Source organism: Scyliorhinus torazame, chromosome 15 (genome assembly GCF_047496885.1).
Source record: "Scyliorhinus torazame isolate Kashiwa2021f chromosome 15, sScyTor2.1, whole genome shotgun sequence".
NCBI classification, from domain to species: Eukaryota; Metazoa; Chordata; class Chondrichthyes; order Carcharhiniformes; family Scyliorhinidae; genus Scyliorhinus; species Scyliorhinus torazame.
Window position 1 is genome coordinate 155,756,748 of NC_092721.1, and position 23,566 is coordinate 155,780,313.

At 44.2% G+C, this 23,566-nt stretch overlaps 1 protein-coding gene across 2 annotated transcripts in view; it reads right to left on the reverse strand.

The window, feature by feature from the left end:
* The window catches only part of hsph1 (heat shock 105/110 protein 1), a 114,112-nt gene that overhangs the window by 61,752 nt on the left and 28,794 nt on the right, over positions 1-23,566 (reverse strand). For both annotated transcript variants that reach the window (XM_072476982.1, XM_072476983.1), the window contains exons 5-12: positions 19,624-19,723; positions 19,409-19,542; positions 17,538-17,782; positions 16,788-17,016; positions 12,911-13,017; positions 12,622-12,755; positions 9,120-9,319; positions 1,602-1,742 (exon numbers count right to left, since the gene is read on the reverse strand). In XM_072476982.1, coding sequence (XP_072333083.1) covers positions 1,602-1,742; positions 9,120-9,319; positions 12,622-12,755; positions 12,911-13,017; positions 16,788-17,016; positions 17,538-17,782; positions 19,409-19,542; positions 19,624-19,723 — 1,290 coding nt within the window. The remainder of the gene's footprint in view (positions 1-1,601; positions 1,743-9,119; positions 9,320-12,621; positions 12,756-12,910; positions 13,018-16,787; positions 17,017-17,537; positions 17,783-19,408; positions 19,543-19,623; positions 19,724-23,566) is intronic.

The window sequence follows — 23,566 nt, forward strand, 5'->3', positions numbered from 1 at the left end:
TACGATTTTCTCCGGCTGGAGAAGATTAAGTTTGAGTTGAGAGGATTTGCGGAGGGATTCGAGTTGTGGTGGGGGTTGTTCATGATGTTTGAAGAACTGTTTGTTGCTGGGGGAGGGAGTGGGGAGGTAAAAAGAGGAAAAAATTGAATAAACTCTGGGCTGTGATTTTGTGGAGTGTGTATTTCATATGTTGCCTTTTTTTTTAAATACACATTTGGAATAAAGTACATTTAAAGAAAAACAATGTCCTCTTTCTCATGACTACCAGATAATTAACCTCCTTGATAAATTGCTCTTGCCAGATGAGTTGGGAGATGAGGAAATTACTAACATTTTTGATGGCTGATGGAGACAAAGAAAACACCGATTGAAGAAATAAAACATAAGTGGGAGGAAGAGTTGGATATGGAATTGAAATAAGGACTATGAAGTGGACTATGCACAAGGCCAATACTACATGTGCTAGAGTGAGCTTAATACAATTCAAGGTAGTATATACGGCCCATATGACACTGGAAAGAATGAGCAGATTCTTCACAGAGGTATAGATGTTCTAGCCATGTCCATGATTAGTGGGGTTTTGGAACATCATCAAAAATTGTGGAGGTGGAAATATTACCGGGACCTCTTGAGGCAATTTTTGGAGTGTCGGAAATACCAGGACTAAAGAGGCGAAAAGAGCCGATCTGGTGGCCTTTGCCTTATTGATTGCCCAGAGTTGAATTTTATTAGAATGGAAGTCAGAAGAACCGCCAAAAATATCAACATGTTTAGGGGATCTTGTAGAATTCCTTAAACTTGGAAAATTAAGTTTGCCCTGTGGAGCTCAGATGGGGAATTCTGGATGAGATGGAAGCTGTTCTGGTCTCTACATACAGATCTATTGTTGCCAGTGGGTAAAGGGAAAGGCTGAATGGAAATAAGAGAAAACAATCTCAAATTAGGAGGATTGTATTTTATTTATTTGTTATTGATTGCTTGCATGTTGTTATATATAACCTTATTTGAATAAAAATATTTGAAAAAAGGATTCCATTTTATATTAACCCACAGGCTAAGAAGAGTTTTAGAACCCTAAGACATAAAAAGGGCACTTGTATACAAATGGAGTTATATCTTAGTAGCCAAAAAAGAAATTAGAAAGGCGGGGCAGAATGGTGGTGCAGTGGTTAGCACTGCTGCCTCATGGCACCGAGGACTGAGTTCGATCCCGACCCTGGGTCACTGTTCATGTGGAGTTTGCACATTCTTCCCATGTCTGCATGGGTCTAACCCCCACAACGCAAAGTTGTGCAGAGTAGGTGGATTGGCCATGCTAAATTAGGTACAATACACTGGCCAAACTACACTTGAATACGGAGTTTAATTTCCATCATCACAAAATAACAAGAATGATACCAGATACAGAGAAAATTACCTGTGATGTCAGATTATAAGTCCTGCAACCGAGAGAGATGGTCAAGGGAAAACCTCACAAAAGCATAAAGTGCTAAATATTGTCAAAGCTAAGCTTAAACCATTTGAAATGTTACAATGTTAATAATATAACTGTATTCTGTAATGCAGCTGATTTAAAAACAAGTAAAATATGGATCATTTACCTTACAGTTCGTTTCAGCATTTTCAGGTTTATTTTCTTCTTGCTCCATTTCAGGAGAAACAGGAGATTGTGGAGATTCTTGATCATCCAATTGTATTTGTGGCTGAACTTCAGTCTCACCATTGTCGATCTGTGTCTTATTCTGAAATAATATGAAAAAGGTGCAGTCTGATCTAGGCCAAACTGTATTCATTTCTTACAAGAATTCCAACTGCTCTTTCAGAATGAAGCATAAGCACTATGCTACTGTATCCCGTTTGGCATCAGCACTGCCATTTTGGAGTTCAATGCTCCAGCTAATGCCCTCTTTGTTGAACACGCACAGCAGCAGGAAGGACTCACATTGCTCCCCAAGCCATCAGCATTACTTAAAAGGGATCATGAACTCCTTACTTATAGGTTAGTTGGTTGATTTCTTCCACTGTTTTGATTTTTGATAAATAGGAGAGTAAAGGGTTAAGGGGGACAGGCAGAAAAATACAGTTAAGGCCAGAATCAGAGCAGCTATGGTCTTAATGAATGGCAAAGCAGGCTCAAAGGGCATAATGACTGCCTCCTGCTTCTATTTCTTATAAGTTTATGTTCTTAATTCCAAAGCTTCTGCAGAAATCAGCTCGATCCAGACACAATTGCGCCAGTTGACCTTCCCCATGGAACACAGCAGGACTTGGAGAATGAAGAGGCCATGCAGAACAGAAGAAGTTGCTAGAGGATGGAACAGAAGAAGTTGCTAGAGGATGGAAGAGAATTGATTAACCTACCTGAACCTCAGCAACAGATCAGATCTAAGATATGCAGTCCTGCCACATCAGGTTGTGACTGGTAGTGGACCATTAGCACTGCTGCCTCACAGTGGCAGAGACCCAGATTCGATTCTGACCATGAGTGTTTATCTGTGTAGAATTTGCACATTCTCGAGTGCACAGTGCTCCAATTTCCTTCCACAGTACAAGGAAGTGTAGGTTATGTGGATTGACATGAAAAAATTGCCCCCCCCCCCAAAGGGACACGGGGATGGGGCAGGGGAGTGGGCCTGGGTAGGATGCTCTTTCAGAGGATCAGTGTAGACTTGATGGGCCGAATGGCCTCCTTCTGCACTAGGTATTCTATTCTAAACAACAAACAGGAGGAGGCTCCACAAATATCACTGTCCTCAATCATGGGTGTATCCAGCACATTGGTGCAAAGGAGAAACATTTTCAACCACCTTCAGCCAGAAGTGCCAAGTGGGTGATTTACAATCCTCTAGATTTTCACAGCATTACAGATGCTGGACTTCAGCCAATTCAATTCACTCATGTGCTATCAAGAAATGGCTGATAGCACTGGATACATCAAAAGCTATAGGCCCGGACAACTACCGAGGAGTAGTACTGAAGACTTGTGCTCCGGAATTAGCCGTGCCCCAAGCCAAGTGTCCCAGTACAGCTACAACATTGACATCTGCCCAACAAAAAGTGCAATTTTGCCGAGCGTAAGTAATGGCATAGTGGTATTGTCACTGGACTAGTAATTTAAAGACCTGGGGTAATGCTCTGGGGACCCAGGTTTGAATCCCACCAGAGCAGATGGTGAAATTTGAATTCAAGTTGGAATTAAATCATGACGACCGTGAAGCCATCGCCACTTGTTGTAAAAACCTATCTGGTTCACTAATGCCTTTAGGGAATGAAATATGCTGTCCTCATCTGGTCTGGCCCACATGTAATTCCAGAACCACAGCAGTTTGGTTGATTCTTAAATGTCCTCTGATTTGCAAACCACTCACTTCATAGGGTTGGGCAATAAATGCTGGCCCAGCCGGCGACTCACACATCGAATTAATAAGAAAAAAAAAGCTATGCCCGCTCCACAAAAGCAAGACAAATCCAATCCACTTAATTACTCCCCCATCAGTCAACTCTCAATCATCAGCAAAGTGATGGAGGTGTTATCAGCAAAGTGATGGAGGATGGCAGGGTGGCACAGTTGCCTCAAGTGGCAGGGACCAGGGTAGCCTTGGGTGACTGTGTGAAGTTTGCATGTTCTCCCTGTGTCTGCATGGGATTCCTCCAGGTGTTCTAGTTTCCTCCCACAGTCCAAAGATGTGCAGGTTAAGTGGATTGGCCATGCTAAAAAAATGCCCCTTTATGTCCAAAGATGTGCAGGTTAGATGGGTTCTGGGGCTTGGGCTGAAAGTGGGCCAGGGTAGGGTGCTCTTTCAGAGGGTCGATGCAGACTCATTCTGTACTACAGGGATTCTATCGATTTTATTCACAGTACTATCAAGTGACACTGACACTCAGTTTGGCTTCTTATTGCCCTTGCCCAAGTAAGACCTTAAGACATAGGAGCAGAATTAGGCTATTTGGCCCATCGAGTCTGCTCGCCATTCAGTCATGGCTGATATGTTTCTCATCCCCATTCTTCTGCCTTCTCCCCATAACCCTGAATCCCCTTATTTATCAAGAACCTATCTATCTCTGTCTTAAAGACACTCAGTCAAGACTTCCAGTGGTGGCATGTAGTGGATGTCGCACGTTGGGTGGCTCCTGCTCGAGGCTCTGGTTTTTATGGTTTAATGCCCGGTTCCAGGGGCAGTTTTTGGATAAGTTGGTGCAGGAAGAAATAAGGAAGGAGGAGAATGTCAAAGACCCAGAAAAAAGCCGCTGGGAAGAAAGGGGCGAATTAAAGTTTGCCGTTGAGCGAATGCGTCAGCTGGGCAGCAGGAAAGATGGCAGAAGCTGGGTGGAGCTGCGCCCCTTACGGTAGAGGCTTTGACCAAGGTGAAGGCTGGAGAGTTTGAGAGGCAGTTCACCAAGAACATGGAGGTGATGCTTAAGGAGACGATGGCAGCCATGAAGGCGCTGGTGGAGGAGGCGATGGCCCCGGTGAAGGCAACGGTGTTAAAGACATCGCCCAAGGTGAAGGAACAAGGAGAGAAGTTGAAGGGGGTGGAGGAAGCTCTGTTGCAACATAGTGATCAGTTCACCTCGATGGGTGAGGAGCTGCGGAAGATGGTGGAGGCCAACAAAGGACTCGGGGCCAAGGTGGAGGACATCGGGAACAGGTTGAGACAGCAGAATTTAAGAATTGTGGGCTTGCCCGAGGGGTGGAGGGCCCGAGGCCGACTTGGAACTTCACAAAGATATTGGCAGAGTTGTTGGGGGAGGAGGACAATCCCTCCCCGGTACAAACTGGACAGGGCTCATTGGTCACTCAGGCTCAGGCTGAAGACAAACGAGCCGCCAAGGGCGGTCATAATTTGTTTCCACAAATTCAACGTCAAGGAGAAGGTCTGAGTTGGGCAAAACAAAAGGCGTGAGGTGCAGTGGGAAGGAGCTGGTATTCGGATATACCAGGACTTAACTGTGGAGCTGGCGAGAAGGAGGGTGGCCTTTGGTCAGGTGAAGGCGGTACTCTACAATAATGGTGTGAGGTTCGGCGTGATCTACCCGGCGAAGCGGAAGGTGACCTATAACTTGAGGGACTTCTACTTTGAGACGGTGGAGGCAGAGGTGGCATTTGTGAAGGCTGAAGGACTGGAATTAAAATGAGAGATGGGACTAGGGTTTGGTTCTGGACTGAGGGAAGTGGGGTGAAATGCTGTATACGGGCTCATTTCTTGTTTCAGGGTGTTTTTGTTTTGTATGTGGGGGGGAACAGTTGGGGGTTTGGTTTTTGGGGTTGGTTGGTGGGGAAGGATAGTGCTTTTGGTTACAGTGGATAGGAGAATATTGAACTTTGGGGTTATGGCGGTTTTTTGCACTGGTTTAGTTTGTCTTTTTTTTTTTACAGGGACTAGGTCATGGGCCTCCACACGAGCAAGTGAAGGTTGGCTAGTGAACGAGGGTGTGGTAGAGGGACGGGCCACGGTCATTGGAACCTGGTCAAACAGGTTTTGATGGGCCTGGGAGGGTGCCTCCATCAGTTCCTTGTATACTTCCGAGACCTTCCCCTCCCCAACTCCTGTTTTTGATATCACCTTGTCCTGTAGCCCCCTTTGAGGGAGGTGCGGAAAGCTCGAGACCTGCCTCCGAACAAAATCCTGTACTTGCAGGTATCGAAACCCGTTCCCACCTGGCAACTCAAACTTCTCCTCTAGCTCCTCCAAACTCGGGAAGCCCTCCTCAATAAAAAGATTTCCAAATCTCTCGATCCCCGCCCGCTGCCACCTCCTAAAGGCCCCGTCCAGCCCCCCTGGAGAAACCAATGGTTGTCACAGATCGGTGCCCACACCCAACGCCACCTCCAACTCCATGTGCTGCCTCCACACCCTCAGAGCTTCCACTACCACCAGGCTTGTGGAGTACCGAGCTGGCGAGAAAGCCATTAACAATGTCTCCAAACTCGTGCCCTTACAAGATGCTGCCGCCATCCGCTCCCACACTGACCCCTCCCCCACTACCTGACCATCGATATATTAGCCGCCCAGTAGTAACTGATAAAAGTTTGGAGGAGCCAGCCCCCCCCCCTCCCACTCCAGCAGAACCTTCCTCACCCGTGGGGATTTTCCGGCCCAAATAAAACCCGAGATCGCCGCATTCATCTTCCAGAAAAACGCCTTTGGGATAAAACTTGGAAGACACTGAAATACAAACAGCAGTCTCAGGAGGACTGTCATTTTCACAGCCTGCATCCTCCCCGCCAGTGACAGCGGGAGCGCGTCCCACCTTCGGATGTCTCCTTTCATCTGTTCTATTAGTCTACCCAAATTCAATTTGTGAAGCTGACTCCATTCCCGTGTCACTTGAATACCCAGGTAACTAAAGTTCCCTCCCACCACCTTGAATGGCATCTCCCCCAATCTCTTCCCCTGCCCCCTTGCCTGGATCGAAAAAACCTTGCTTTTGCCCACAATCAATTTATGGGCAAAAGAACCAACCAAATCTCTCCAGTATTCACAATCTTCCAATCTCGATTCGACCTCTGGCGGGGGAAAAGAGTGGTCGCGAGCAGCAGTGCTCCTATGGGTGGAACACAGTTACGTCCCATCCCCCAGGAAGGACTTGCCCTGAAGCGTGTAAACTCGTCTGACTGGGCCCCCACCGCCCCCTGCATGGCAAGAGAACGTGAGATAAGAGGAACGGCGGCCCGGAGCAAAGTCGGAGACTGAGCGACGAAGAGGCCCCCCCCCCCTCCTCCTGGTGGCGTCCATGAGGCGAGCGGTGAAACAAAGGAGGACTCCTGGCCCAACCCAGTGACAGAGAAAGAAGGGGAAAGAAAAGGAGACTAAAATGGCTCCAGCCGGTCCGTGAAATCACGGTCTTTTTCAGAGGTTTTGTTTTAAAAATTGAGCCGGGGAGGATAGATGAGGTTTTCGGATGAGGAGTAGGGGGTTAAGAAAATGAAAGATCTGTTTCTTGGGGGATGATTTGTGAACTTGGAGAAGCTGGGAGAGAAGTACGGGTTGGCGCAGGAGGAAGGGTTTCGGTACCTGCAGGTCTGAAATTTTGCAAGGAAGGTTTTCCCGACCTCCTTGCTGTTGGAGGCGGCACTGTCGGCGGAGGAGTTGGAGAATGGGGTAGTATCGACGATTCATGGGAGGATTCTGGAGGACGGTGTCCATGGAGGGGTTTAAGTTGAAATGGGAGGAAGAGCTGGGGGGGGGGGGGGGGGGGGGGTGATGGAAGAGGGTCTGTGGTTTTTTTTAAATCATGCACTTTTGGGAGTTGGTTGCCATTGAATGCTATGGGGGGGGGGGGGGGGGGCTTGTTTGTTTTTGATTTACAAGTCAATGTTTTAGGTTTTACAGTGTTGGGGTTGTTTTGTTTTTTTGTATGGCAAAAATGATGAAAATATGACCAATAGAAATATTTAAATAAAAATAAAGGCACTCGGTGATTCAGCGTCCACAGCCTTCTGCAGCAGGAAATCCACAGATTCACCACCCTGTGACTGAAGAAATTCCTCCTCATCTCTGTTTTAAAGGATCGTCCCTTCAGTCTGAGGCTGTGGCCTCGGGTTTTTCATAAGAGTGGAAAAATCCTCTTCACGTCCACTCTATCTAGCCCTCATTATCAACAAGATCCCCCCCTCATCTTTCTAAACTACAATGAGTACAGACCCAGCGTGCTCAATCACTCCTCCTATAACAAGCATATGGACAAATAAGAGCTGAACCCAAGGAGGTGAAGTGACATCAAGACAGCAGTTAACAGAGCGCAGCTTCAAGGGGCCCTTGCAAAACTGGAGTCAAGAGAAATACTCATTACTGGTTGGAGTCATACCCAGTAGGACAAAGAACAAAACACAGGAACAGGCCCTTTAGCCCTCCGAGCCTGCGCCGACCATGGTACCTGGGTAAACTAAAACCATATGCACTTCCGGAGTCCGTATCCTTCCATTCCCACCCGATTCCTATATTTGTCTAGATGCCCCTTAAATGCCGCTATCCCACCACCTCCCCCAGGCAGCGCGTTCCATATTTTCAACCGTCTGTGTAAAACACTTGCCTCTCAAATCTCTTCTAAACTTTTCCCACACACTTTAAACGTATGTCCCCTAGTACTTGACTCTCCTACTCTAGGAAAGAGCATCTGACTATCCACTCTGTCCATGCCACTCATCTTGTAGACCTCTATTAGGTCGCCTCTCAACCTCCGTCGTTCCAGTGAGAACAGACTGAGTGAAAGAAAGGTGGTTGTGATTTCTGGAGGCCAATATCCTCATCCTCAAGACACTGCTGCAGGAGTACATCAGGTAGTGTCCTGGGCCCAACCATCTTCAGCTATTTCAATAACCTTTCCTCCATCATAAGATCAGAAGTGGGGATGTTCACTCATGTTTGCGCAATGTACAGAATCACTGGGAGATGGTGACGTAGTGGCAATGTCACTGGACTAGTAATCCAGAGTAATGCTCTGGGGAGATGGGTTCAAATCCCACCAAGTCAGCTGCTAAAATTCAAGTATAAATCGATAAATCTGGAATTGATAGCTAGTCTAGGCGACAACTACCATTGATTGTTCTAACAACCCATCTGGAACACTGATGTCCTTTAGGGAAGAAAATCTGCCATCCTTACTCGGACTGGCCTACATGTAGCTCCAGATCCACAGCAATGTAGTTGACTCTTAACTGCCTCTGAAAGGTTCAAGGGCCAATTAGGAATAGGCAACAAATGTTGACCTTGCCAGCCACACCTCCATCCCGTGAAAGAATATAGGAAAAGAATTGCCTCAGATACTGAAAGTGTTTCCACATGCAACAAAACCTGGACAACACTGGTTTCGACTGACAAGTCACAAGTAACATTTATGCCACAGAAGTGTCAGGCAACGGACCATCTGGGTAACAAATCAAACCCATTTCAACAAAAAAGCATTTCATCCATATGCTATTTGGTCTCTTCGATAAGTTGCAAAACAATTCCGAAAATTATGAAATTAGGGATTATCAACACATGCTTTATCGCAATTTGAGATATTTCAGGACACTAATACTCATATTGGAGCCCACTAGTATGCAGATGTGATTTGTTAAAGCCCCTTTACAATGATATTTAACGCTCATGCCGTCATTACCCTAAGGGACTTACTTCAATGTTTTCAACTGTGTCAGGTGTACAGGGACCCAACTCTGTTTCCATAGTAGCTTCATTCTCTTCAACTTTTACCTTTTCAGTCATGGATGCTGCTGAAACACTGAAGATGCCATGAATGTTGACACCTACATTTACCTTCACTTTGGACTTCTCACCATCTATCTGAGGTAGAACATCTTGGATGATAAATTGTCCTAAATGCCAATAAAAGTGGTTTAAAATTAGGAAAATATGGAAAACAAATATGCAAAATTCTATACCTCAAAGCAAAACAATTGAGAAAGATTGGTTATTCTTCAAGCACCCTTAGGTAGCCTTTCTGCATTGGGGTCAACTAGCGGTGGCAGGGTGGTACAATGGTTATCACTGCTGCCTTACAGCACCAGAGAATCGGGTTTAATTCCAGCCTTGGGTGACTGTGCGGAGTTTGCACTTTCTCTCAGCGTTTGCGTGGGTTTCCTCCAGGTGCCCCAGTTTCCTCCCAGTCCAAAGTGCAGGGCAGGTGGATTGGCCATGATAAATTGTCACTTAAGTGTCCAGGGATATGAAGGTTAGGTGGGGTTGCGAAGATGGGGTGGGGAAGTGGGCTTGGTGGGGTGCTCTTTCAGAGGGTCGCTGCAGACTTGATGGGTGGAATGGTGTCTTTCTGCACTGTAGGAAATCTATGATCTTCTAGTCAAACCTGCGCAATTGGTGAAATATATTCGCCACCCATCCCACCATACAAGCTTCCACTCATGCTCATTTGTGTTTTAGTAAATTTTTAAGGAAGAACAATCTTGCTCTAAAAAAGTATTCCTTTAAAAGGGTGGTAGTTAGGTGTATTAATGAAAGTACTCCTAGCTGTCATCCTTTTCAAGCTTTATTAATCATCACAAATAAAAACATTTACACTCATACTGTCAATCCATCATTTGTGATTAAAGACATATTTTCAATTGTTGAAAATCAAAGTAATAAGAAAGGATCTTGGCTCAGAAGATTATGAAGTGCAATTCATACAAGTAGAAACCAAACAGAAAATGCTGGAAAATCTCAGCAAGTCTGGCAGCATCTGTAGGGAGAGAAAATAGCTACTGTTTTGAGTCCAGGTGACCCTTTGTCAAAGCTAAAGACAGAGAAAGTGGGAAATGAGTGTGTGTGAGAATGAAAGATGAGTCATAACCACAGAAACCCAGGGAAATTGGGTGCTAATAGCCACAGAAAGCAAGAGGAAAGAGTGCTAATGGCAGTCCCCAGAGAGAACAAAAGGTGTGAAAGGCCAAATTGCAGAGAAACTAACATCAGAGGGTAAACTGTGACAGATGTAGATGTGGGTGGGGGAAGGGGAAAGCAAAGGGGAGAAAAAGGTGGATAAGATGGGGGGGGGGGGGGGGGGGGGGGGGCTGCAGGGGGGATTCCCGGGAGTGAAACGCTAGCTCTTTTCTCTCCCTCCAGATGTTGCCAGACCTGCTGAGACTTTCCAGCATTTTCTTTTTGATTTCAGACTCCATCATCCGCAGTAATTTGTTTTCATACAAGGAGAGTTTAGGAATAGCAAGGTCAGAAAACGTTGGTGGGGGCAGCTATGACACCACCTAAAAATAGTTATACTTTTGGACAGACTTTGAGCAAGATATAATTGGACCTTGTAACAAAGGTATGTATCTTTGGACAGAGCTTTGAGCAAGATATAGTTGGACCTTGTAACAAAGGTATGTAATAATTGTGTGGGTCTTTACTCTTCATATAAACTGAAGAATCAAATTGGCAATGGTGGTCTGGAAGGTGAGTTAACAGAATAGTTTGTGTCAGCTTCCGAGAATAATACAATTTTAGATCTAGTGTTGTACATTGGGGGAAGAGTTAATTAACATCTCAGTTAAAGATCCTCTTGGAATAATAATAATAATATAATAATAATCTTTATTGTCACAAGTAGGCTTACATTAGCACTGCAATGAAGTTACTGTTAAAAGCCCCTAGTCGCCACGTTCCAGCGCCACGTTCCAGTACACAGAGGGAGAATTCAGAATGTCCAATTCACTAACAGCACATCTTTTGGGACTTGTGGGAGGAAACCCGAGCACCCGGAGGAAACCCACGCAGAAACAAGGAGAACATGCGGACTCCACACAAACAATGACCCAAGCCGGGAATTGAGCCTGGGACCCTGGCGCTGTGAAGCAATAGTGCTACCCACTGTGCTGCCCTATAAACAAGTGTTGATATTACAATTGAATTGCATATGAAGTTTGATAGTGACATACTTATGTTCAAAGCAAGAATCTTTAACTGAAACCAAGTCATGAGAAGAGAAAGCAAGCTAAGGATTGATGGGATAAATATATTGAACGGTCTGGTGGTAAATAGACTTAACGGTCTCTGGAGTTTAGAAGATTGGAGGGTTTAAATAACATTCTGAAGGGGTAGAAAGGATTTTCTACGTGGGGAATCTAGGACAAAGGGTCACTGACTCACGATAACGGATCAATCATTTAGACTGGAGATGATAGAAATTTCCTCACTGAAGTTGTGAATCTTTGGAATTCTCTACCGCAGATTGATGCTCCATTGTTGATGAAATTCACGGCTGGGTAAATAGATCTTTGATGGGGAGGGACAGGAAAGTGAAGTTGAGGCAGATCAGCTATGGTCGTACTGAATAGCAGGCTTGAAGGATCATGTGATTTACTCCACCTATTTCTTATGATCCTGATGCAAAGGTATTTGGAATAGGGGAAAATCATTGATATTGATTCACAATTGGCAACTAATTGCAATCTTATGGATGCATCTTAGTCACCCATTGGAAGAGGTCAAGAAGTGCAGCACAGGGCAGCATAGTGGTGCAGTGGTCGGCACTGCTGCCTCACAGTGCTGAGGACCCGGGTTCGATCCCAGCCCCGGGTCACTGTCCGTGTGGAGTTTATACATCTCTCGTGTCCACAACCCAAAAAGACGTGCAGGGTAGGTGAATTGGCTATGCTAAATTGCCTCTTAATTGGAAAAAAAGAATTAAGTACTCTAAATTTATTTGGAAAAAAGTGCAGCATCAACCTATAGTGTCTAATAATTATGTTATTCTATGCCAGCAATCCCTTTGCAAGGGGAAGATGAGGGAAGTGATGTCTAACAACTAAAGTTGTCAGTTTACTTTCAAACTAGTCTCAGCTGGATCCCCAAATAAGCCCAAGGTTGGCAACTGGTTTAAGATATTCCTGGAGATTTGATCACCAGAGCACTAACAGAACTTTGTTGCAAGCAATAATTTAAATTCCTGTGAAGAAAAATCCATGGCAATCATTTTCCTGGCCAAACAAACCAGGATTTTTGCTCTCCTGAGATGGCTAATCTTAGCCAGAAAGATGGTAGGGACTACAATTAGCCTCAGCATCCTTGGACTAAAGAGGGAACAAGTCAGCCAAAGTTCCCAGCCTCATTGATTTCTGGGGCCTACAATAATAGTTCAGTTTTATTCTAATCATTTGGAAATCTTTGCACTAAATTCACTTACCTATTTTTCCTTCAGAATAAGGAAGTGTCTGAGGATTGCAGTAAAAAGCTTCTAATTCAAATGGACTTTCTCTGTAGAAAGTGATGACCTTTGAAAAGGGTGCTGCATGGTTTCTGCAATATACTTCGTGACTCCTAATAAATAATAAACAGTATTTTAAACTGACTTGCAAATAACTCCGCAAATGCCATTTAAAACTGTGATAAGAATGCTTCAAAATTGAGAAACTAAGCAGAAAATTAATCAACTATAAAAAATAAAAAAAATTAAATGAAAATTGGATTCTTACCCCTCTACTTCACCTGTTTCTGTATTCCATTTCAGAGAAATAGGAAATGGTACGACATCTGTGATGGAGAATTCACGTACTTTAAAAGCAGGTGACAGTATTGCACACTAAAGATAGAAGTAATAGAAGTGTCATATAGTGTTAGTATTGGGTTTATGCAGAAGAATGTTCCATGTTTTAAATGTATATAGAAAATAGGCTGCCCACCCCTCCACCCTATATCTCTGTTAATTACTTGCAAATTTTCAATCATGGCTCACCGAATATTGTTGCTTCAAATTAGCAGACAATGGCCTTGGTTTTTCTTTCTGACATGGGCCAAAGTGCATTCAGGCAGGCTTTAAAAGGAGGCTGGGAGAAGTGGTGGCAGGAAACACCCTGACTTTTTCTTGTCGGGCCTAGAAGAGGGCAGCACGGTAGCATAGTGGTAAGCACAGTTGCTTCACAGCTCCAGGGTCCCAGGTTTGATTCCCGGCTTGGGTCACTGGATGTGCGGATTCTGCACGTTCTCCCCATGTTTGCGGGGTTTCCTCCCACAGCCCAAAGATGTGCAGGTTAGATGGATTGGCTATGCTAAAATTTAATGTCCAAAAAAGGTTAGGTGGGGTTACGGGGATAGGATGGAGCTGTAGGGATAAGGTGAAGGTATAGGCTTAGGTAGGGTGCTGTTTCCAAGGCCGATACAGACTCGATGGGCCTAATGGCTCCTTCTGCACTGTAAATTCTATGCTTCTAAGAGCACTCCTGTTCTTGATCCCACAAAAGGTACGTTTTATTCATACCAGGCTGGTGGGCAGTTCTTGGGCTTCTTGTTCAGGTCCTAGTTCATAGAATCATAGAATCTCTACAGTGCAGAAAGAAGCTGTTCGGCCCATCGAGCATGCACTGACCCTCTGAAAGAGCACCCTACCTAGGCCCACATCCCCGCAAACCTGTAGACTCACCAAACTGTTGGCCCCTAAGGCAGTCATTTTCAAACTTGGGGTCGCCACTCACGGGTGGGTCGCGGGCAGGGTCAAGAGGGTTGTGGAGCAATTGGTCATTGAGCGATCGGTCGCGGCGTTCCCGATCGCAGGAATAAGTGCCTAACAGCTGCGACCGGCTTTTAAAAATACCGGCCGCAATCAGCTTTCAAGAATGCCGGCTATCCTGCGCATACGTATTCCCTCAGCCGGCGAAAGCAGTGTGCAGGCCTGGAGCAGACTGCCTCCTCTGCACGTCAGCAAGCTGTCCCAAAAGCAGATTTAAAAAAATAAATATCGATGGAGTCTTCCCACTGGAAGGGGCAGCAGAGAGCAGGCCACGTACCCCGTACTCTGGGCGTGAAATCCTGAATAGAGATTCCTCCATTTTGTAGCTGCCAGCAACCAACAGGACGGAAGAATTTTAAATGGAGCGTTTCATAATGAGCAAAAGAGGGCCAGAGACACACAAGACCAGGATCTCACAATTAAATCTGCTGGAGAGAGCTGCCCAGGAGAGTCCACAGAATGCAAAATCCATTTGTGTTACATGCAGGCAAGTACAGGCAAATGGAAGTTTAAACCCCTCAACTTCAAAGGGATTTGAAGACTAAACATGGTGAGTTTGAGGACAAACCTCTTACTTTTTTTCAAAGGATGCAGCAAGAACTTAATCATCAGCTGAAGTCCAAAGCAGAAATGTAACATTGAATGAGAAAGAAAGTGAGATCATGAGGACCAAGTAGGCTCACCTGTCGCATTATAGGTAAGTGAAAATAGTGTGTCGGTCATGAAGGTCAGCCGGCGTGAGTCGCAAAGGTCGGCTGGTAAGAGTCCGGAAGATCAACCAGTTTGTAAAAGTGGGTCCTGGTAAAAATGTGTTTGAAAAATACTGCCCTAGGACAATTTGGCATGGCCAATCCATCTAATGTGTTAAGTTTTGGACTGTTGGAAGAAACCAGAGCACCCAGAAGAAACCCAAGCAGACATGGAGAGAATTTGTAAACTCCACACAGTCATCCATGTCCAGAATCGAACCCAGGTCCCTTGCACTGTGATGCAGTACTGCTAACCACCGTGTCATCGTGCCACCCCAATCACAGCTCCGAATGATTTGAAAGATCTCTTTGCTTCAGGGAGGCTCCTCTGCCATCAACAGAACAATCCTTGTTAACTTGTTGCTGCCACTTAAAAAGTTGAGTTCCAAGCTGCTTACCTATCCATTTCTACCAAATCAGTGGTTTTCACATTGACAGAAATATAGAAAATAGGAGCAGGAGTAGTCGATTCAGCACTACAAACCTGCCCTGCCATTCATTATGATCATGGTTGATCATCCAACTCAATAGCCTGTTCCTGCCTCTTTGATCCTTTCACCCCAAAAGCAATAGCTAACTACTTCTTGAAAGCATAATGTTTTGGCCTCAACTACTTTCAGTGGTAGGGAATCCCACAGGTTCACCACTCTGGGTGAAGAAATCTCTCCTCATCTCCGTCCTAAATGGTCAACCAGTATCTTCAGACTGTGACCCTTGGTTCTGGACTCCCCCACCATTGGGAATGGTGGGCGGCATGGTAGCAGAGTGGGTAGCATTGTGGCTTCACAGCGCCAGGGTCCCAGGTTCGATTCCCGGCTTGGGTCACGGTCTGTGCGGAGTCTGCACATTCTCCCTGTGTCTGCGTGGGTTATCTCCAGGTGTCCGTTTCCTCCCACAAGTCCCGAAAGACGTGCTGTTAGGTAATTTGGACATTCTGAATTCTCCCTCAGTGTACCCAAACAGGCACTGGAATGGGCAACTAGGGACTTTTCACAGTAACTTCATTGCAGTGTTAATGTAAGCCTACTTGTGATAATAAATATTATTTTATTAAACATCCTTCCTGGATCTACCTGGTCTAGCCCTGTTAGAAACATATAAAATTCCACAAGATCCCCTCTAATTTTTCTGAACTCTGTGAATATAATCCGAACAGAATATAGAGGGAGTGCAGCAAAGGTTTACCAAACTGATTCCTTAACAGTACTGCATTACAAGCCAGCTGTTTAACCCACGGTGCTAAACCAGCCCCTATATCAGACCCGTTTACATCTATTTGTGCGATTAATTCATCCACTTTCTTGCGAATGCTCTGCCCGTTAAGGCACAAAGCCCAAGACTTGACTTGTCAACATGACTTATCCATTCCCACTACTTTTCTGGCCCTTGGTTTCTCTACCTATCGCTTTTTCATTTCCCTGACTGTTTTTTCTTGTCCCCTCTTCTGATTGCTGGCGTAGGTTCCTAACACACTGCCATTTCAGTTTTCACCCTTCCCAACCACTCCAGCAAATACCCCACCTGGACATCAGTCCCGGTCCTGCCCAAGAGTAATTCGTCCAGTTTTATACTGGCCCCATCTCTCCTAGAACCAGTCCCAATGTCCCAGGAACCTGAAACCCTTCCCCTTGCACCATCTCTTCATCCGATATATCCTGCTATTTCTACTCTGACTAGCGCGTGGCACTGGAAGTAATTCTGAGATCACTACCTTGGAGGTCCTGCTTTTCAACTTATTCCAAACTCCCTATAGTCTGATTTTAGGACCTCATCCCTTTTCAACCTATGTTGTTTATACTAATGTGTACCACGGCCACTGGCTATTCACCCTACCTCTTCAGAATGTTCTGCGTCCGCTCGAAGACATCCTTAACCCTAGCACCAGGGAGGCAACATACTATCCTGGCGACTTGTTTGCAGCCACAGAAACACACTTTCTCAAGTGTGCTTCTTCAGATCCCTGCTGCATTTGTTATGCAAGCAAAATACACTCTCCAAATTCCAGGATAATTTAGTTCCAGCTTCTACTTATTTACGTTTTAAACAATAAAAATTCAGCAACAAACAAAATTATTGGCATTCTTTTCGATATTTTACCTGCAAAGCACAGCCTCTGGCCATTGCTTCATCTGCATTGAGTGTTGTGCTGACAGCCTTCCCAAAGAATTTTGCGATTCTTTCTTTGACTGCAGGAATACGTGTGGACCCTCCAATGATCTCAACTGCATTAATATCTGCAAGTTTGAGCTGTGTTTGCTCCATAACAGATCGAAGAGGTGCCTCCACCCTTTTCAGTAAGCTTGCACATAGTTCCTCAAAGTGAGTTCTGTAGAAAATAGGTTGACGAGCTATAAATTAAGTTTTTAAAAAATAGCTTTCAAACAGATTTTTTAAATGAAATGCATTATACACACAGAATTTTAACACTGAAATTTCAAATAGAATTTGAAGATAAGTGGTCTATACTCCAGCCCAATAAGTTGATCACATCAACCTGTATGTCAGTACAAAACACCATGGATGGCAACGGAATAAAAGCAGCTAGACATATTGGCTGGAATTCTCCGGTTTCCCACCAACAGCGCACCCCTGCCCCCAGGGTCCCTGCTGGTGTGGGGTGGTTACAATGGGGAAATCCCACTGACAAGTGACAGGAAGATAGAATCCCGCCGCCATTGAACGGCCAAGAAACACACGGCTGGGGGACCGGAGAATCCCGCTCATTATTGTAAAACTTTACGGTGTAAACGGGGTAAGTAACATCCCTCAGTCCATAATGTATTTGAATATGCCTCAAACTATATACAAGTGACGCATAATGTTCAGTTAATTTTCTTGGTGCTTTACCGATTCATCTTTCCAGTTACATCCACATCATTCATGAAGCATTCAATGTTCAAAGGAATATCCATGGAGTTGGCACTGATGAGTTTCTTCAGCTTTTCACACTCCTGATACAGCCGTAATAAGGCTCGGATTTTAGACTTCACAATTAATTTATACTTGGTTTTGAATTCTGAACAAAAATACTCTACGAGTACTTCATCAAAGTCTTGGCCTCCCAAATGTGGATCAAAGGCTGTTGCCAGTACCTGAATGGAAAAAAGAAGCTTGGAATTTTAGCTTGTTTCTGCACTTCGGTAATTTTACAAATAAACTGCTTATAGAAAATCAAGGAAAATCTTTCCGAAGATTTTTCCGGTGAGCAACCACTTTGAGAAGTTGTTTTGTACTGTATCAAATGCTTGAGGATTATTTTCCACCATTCTTTGAAATAAGGTGGCAATTAAGCTGCCCTGCATATGTAAATTGACTTTGATTTGGGAGATTCAAAAGGCAGGCTGGCAGTTGGTTCTAAACTTTGCCTAAATGTTAAAAGACTGGATGATCCATCCTTTGAAAAGTACCTTAAGACTTGTGATACTTCCATGTGATCTTTTAGCATCCAAATTTACATTAAGTTAAAATAAAAAGGTATGTAATTAGTAAATTAATTTCAAATCTATGAGTTATGAATTTGATTGACAAAAATGTGTTACATGTTATTTGGAAAACAAGAATCTAAATGGGGTGAAGGAGCAAAAGGATTTGGGCATACAAATACAAAATCGCCAAACATTGCAATGACAAAAGGCCATAAAAAAGCAAACTAATTACTATGATGTAATTCTACAAGGATAACATTGAACTGAAAAGTTGTGTTAAATTTCTCCTTGTACTGTGTACAGTCCTGCTCAGAATATTATAATCCTCAGGAAATGGTGCAAGAGACTTACCGGGATCATACCAGACCTGCATGGTGATCGCTAACATGTTGCGTTTCTTTACTTTTAAAATAAAAGGCTGAGAAGAGACCTAATTGGAGGTGTTTGAAATTATGAAATAATTCTATGCAATAGTCAAAACATGTGGGGAACAGCAAAACTGGATGCTATCAATATAAAATAATTTAAGAATCCAGAAGAAAATTCTTTAAACCTCCCAATTTTGTTTTTGGTACATGTAGTTGTTTTTTTAAAAAAAGTGTGCGACCCCTTTAAGTTTGTTTACATTGTCACACATGCATAACGGAGCCAACTTATGTGCAGCTTGCATGGGAACTTCAAGTTTTTGCACAGCTAACAGGGAACATTGTTCTCTACCCAGAATGTTGTACGAATGTGCTACCACATGGAGTAGCTGAAACAAATTGAATAAATGCGTTTAAAATAAGCATTTGAGGAATATGCTGATAAGATATAGAGGAGAAAGATGCTCAACTAAAGCATAAACACTGACATAGGCTGGTTGGACTAAATGGCTTTTTTCAATGCATTCCATATGTTTGGCTGTGCATGGTCTCAAATTCTGAACATCTCAGCTGCTTGAAAAACCCAAACCTTTACCTAGCTTATATTGAAATTACTTTGAAAAAAAAAACAGGAGGGAGAGTTATAATAAGCTTCATAAACAATATTAGGCAAACAGAATAAAATTGATCTCAAGTAAAGGTCGACTGGTTAATATCAACACTGGTAATTCAACACTCAATGATTGAGAATAGACTCCTTTTGCTTTACCTATAAAATAATTCAATAACACACATTTTCAGACACAGCTTATGAAAAAGGTTAAAAGTTATTTAAAAATTGATAACGCTACATGAAAATTTGGGAATAATTTGTCGTACCAAACATTTTTCAGCTAGATTTTGATAAGTTACAATACAAAATAATTACCTTAAGATTTCCCTTATTGAAAGCACAGGCAGAAACTTGGAATGCTGAATGACCCATATCTGCAAATATCACAATTTTTGGCTTTTCTTCAAGGGCTGGTAGATCGGCTTTGTAGATTCCATAAGCTAGAGATGCTAACATTTTAAAGATTTACCATTAGCACAATTAAAAAAAAAAAAAAGTTACTATTTAAAATTTCCCACTTTACATCGTACCTGCAGTGGTATCATTCATCAGTCTTAGACAATTCAACCCAGCAATATAAGCCGCATTTAGCACAGAGCTCCGTTCAGCATTGGTGAAAAAAGAGGGCACCTACACAAAAAAAAACATTTTTATGCTGTAACAAAGTTATTTTGCTGCTTAAAACACTAATTCTGTCAGGCTAAAAGTTCCCTCTCTGGGTGCAATTTGCGATCAGGTGGCAATTTGTACAAGCTTTCAGAAGTGACGTTTTCTGCTCAGGATTCCACTCAAACCCATTTGCACATTGCACCAGTGGCAATACTCCACAATATATTTTTATGAAATATACACATTTACATGTATAATTCTGTAAATTTTAAAATTGGTCACTGACTCTTACCATCCCTGAAGTTATGTCTAGCATTAAACAAAAGAGCAGGCAGTATCGAAGAGATGTGTCTTCATTATCTCTGAAGATGCGCAAATGACTCCTGTGGACTGCAAAGCTAAATTCAAAGTGAATTATACAAAGGCTCCATTTCATTGGTCAAACGTGGCCACCTGGAGTTGTGGTCTGGTAGGACAAAGGATCCTGCAACCTTGCTTTCAAATTCATAATGGCTAGAGCATTAACAATATCAGGAACCCAAACAAAGAAATGTACACCTTTTGTCAAAACCAACTGGGAGAACCAATTATACGATTTTGCTGTACTGCAAACCAGTCTGCCATCTCTCATCAACCATGCAGCAGCTCAGAAAAGGTGCTCTGTCCAGGTTTAAATGCTCGACACTCCACCCCCTCTACACTGTTTCGACTGGAACTTCTTATACCTCCGCCTACAAGACTAATTCATCTCTGTGTGCCTAACTAATGTTTTATTTATTCAGGTGATCCTTGTGTCGCTGGCTGGTCCATTCTTTTTTTGTCCATCCCTAATTGCCCTTGAATGGAGTGGCTTACTAGTGTTGCTAACTTGCTGTTGTCACTTAATTTGGCTCGGTTTAATTACGTTTGCTCAAGAGTCGCCAGGTATCTTTCGACACCACCACAAGGTTCAAAACCAAATACTGACTCAATACACCAGTTAGTAAGTTCAAAAGCAATGCTCATTTATTTACAGTCAAATCTACTCATGCATAAAACTCTACAACCTAAACTATCACTATTACTAAAAAGCCTATACTTAGCTTCAGGTGCCCACTCAGTCAGAGGAACAATGGCCATTGCTCGGTTCTGAGGCTGCTGGGTCGAGCTGTTTACAGGATAGCAACTAGGAGCGTCTGTCTCGTAGCGTGCGTTGACTTAGAACTTACTTGGTCTGGTGTAGCTTTGGCGGGTCTCTACTCAGGGCTTCGCGTGCTTCTGGGCGGGCCTTGAACTTGGCCCCAATTAATTGGGCCGTTTTCCAACTTTCCTTTTCGATTTTCCTACAATAGAGGGGTGGGTTCACTGGTTGCTGGGCATGTCCTAGGTGGCCGTTTGTTTGCTTTGTTTTACTCTCCTCTGGCGCTGGGATGTCTGTCTTAGCATTGTTTACCTAAATGTTGCCTTTTGTTCCCGGGGATGGCTCATTAGTATGTAGATGTCTGCAGTACCGGTCCTGTCTGTCTGAGAGCTACAGCTCTAATCAACAGACAGACCTTGCACCTGCTTGCTTTTTCGGTATTGTCCAATTATCCCTACATTCTTTGCATGCGAAGCATCACATTACTGCGTCGTCTTCGTCCTCTGACCAAACGGGGCACCGATAATCAGGCTCTACTCTGCCCTATCCTATGGAACACAATTTTAACTAAATCATTTTAAATACATCCATTATTATAAAACTCGACAGGACGCTATGACATTCATGCATGCATTACAGAAAAATAAAAAAAACTGGAACCTCTAGAACGCAGAGGTTTACATTTCTTTATTTAACCGAATACATAAAGAAAAACGAATGCACTTTAATTCATGTCAAGGGGTTCGGTGAAATCCAAAAATAGGGGACCTAAACCTGTATACCGGGGTGCGAGAGCGGTAAGCTCTCTTTCGCCATTTCCTGACTCTAAGTGTCTGCACGACACTGCAAAGTATCACCAGTACTAAGAGGGCTTCTACAACATACGATAGTGAGCACCAGGTGATAAACTTATCACACCAGGTTGGTGTATTGTTCGCTGTCGCGGGGCTAGCTATCTTGGGGTTCTGTGTATTGCAGGGGTGGGAATCATTCATGGCTTGTGTGGTAGGGGTCAGGGGGGTAGCGTCTACGCGCAACTGAAGGGATCCCGCTAAGATCCATGTGAACACGAAGGCTGTCTTCATCTTTCCGTCTTTCTATCTTCTTCTTTGTCTTCCTCTAGGGTTCTGGAGTTCTGTATAATTGGTCACCATCTGTGACTCCTTCATTTAAAAAAAAAAACCAAATATTTGGAACAAGACATCCGAGAAAAATACTGACATAGTGCGGGCTGACTCGCAGCCTGTGCGATCTATCATCCCAGTGTTTTAGGATGTAAATAGTATATGGAAGCAACCTAAGGGTTGCGAAAACAAAAAGAATTTCGAACCGAAAGTGCCAAAATGGGGTGCATATGGGCCGCGGCGGGTAAGAAATGGGTGGAATCCCCGGGTAGGACGGTGATCAATGCCATTTGTGCTCTACCCAGGCGTAGCTGACCAGAGGGGGGGTCCTCAGGCAGGGTGGGGACCAATGCCGTTTCTCCACTGCCTGAGCAACCGGCAAGAATGGGTAAGAATGTGGTTGTCGTGGGGGCTGCCTCTCATGATCGCATCAGGAGAGTAGCTATGAGTGGTGTTGTCAACAAATTAGTTCCTCTGAACGGTTGTCTGTCAACAAACTTGTACCTCTAAACTGGTTTCTGTTGCCTAACTAGTTCCTCTGACCTGTTGTCTGGGTCAAACTTGTTCCATTAACAGCCAGGGGGCGTTAAAGGAGTGGGGGCCGTGAAAAAGTTTCAAGTTTACATACAACACTTAACAGTAACACTGACGAACAAACATGGTGCAGGTTCCATCAGAAAGGGATACCGTAAATCACATTTGGCTTGGGGTGTAACTAGCATATGGAGTTAGTGTAGTGTGACCGAAGAAGAGAGGAAGGAGGAGTGAAACAAAAATGAAGTAGCATTGCTGAGGTGTCCCTGCCATGAGAAGTGGTGGGTAAGCGCTCACAGTTTGTATGGGAGGCTGGGATCTTGCAGCTGCTGTGGGTGATGTTCTGTTTCATATCTGGGGGCTAGTCTAGCTGGTGGTGGGGGTCTCCTGCAATCTCGGGCGAAGTGTCCTGGCTGCCCACAGTTGTAACATGACCCCTGCGGCACACAAGGTGGAGCAGGCTCTCTGGTGCATTGCTCCCTTGGGTTTGGTTCCCTGGGTGGGGGGTTGGGCTGTTGGTGTCTTGCTGGTTCGCGGGCGCATTGGTATGCTGATTCCGTTGCTGTTTCGGGGGGCGCTTGACATTCTTGTGCGTAATGTCGCAACTGGCCGCAATTATAACATTCTTGAGCTTTGGGCTGGGGTGGGCTGTTCCTGCCCTCATTTCCCACGCGGGGTTCTGGTGCGCTTTAACTGGATTCATGTCTGCCTGCTCTTCATCGGGTTTTATAAATGCGGTTTTGCCTTGGACCGATTGCTCCCAAGTATGGGACAACCTTTTCAAACCCCATTTTTCATTGTGGGCCTCGTCTGAGGGGTCATAATTTGCGCAAGCTTTCTGTCCTGCGTCTATCGCGTGAGAGACTAGGATTCAAGTCCATTTGGCTATATTATCTGGGGACAACTCTGCGAAAACTGCTGTGAAATGTATCCACAAACGTCTAGCAAACGCTGTGGGGTGCTCGGTCTTCTTTTGCCTACAATTGTTTAGGCCTTCTACGGGGTCTTCTCTGTTGCAGCCGATCGCATCAAGGATCGCTGTGCGCATTTCTTGGAGTGTGTCTCCTCCTACATTCTGTGGGTCGG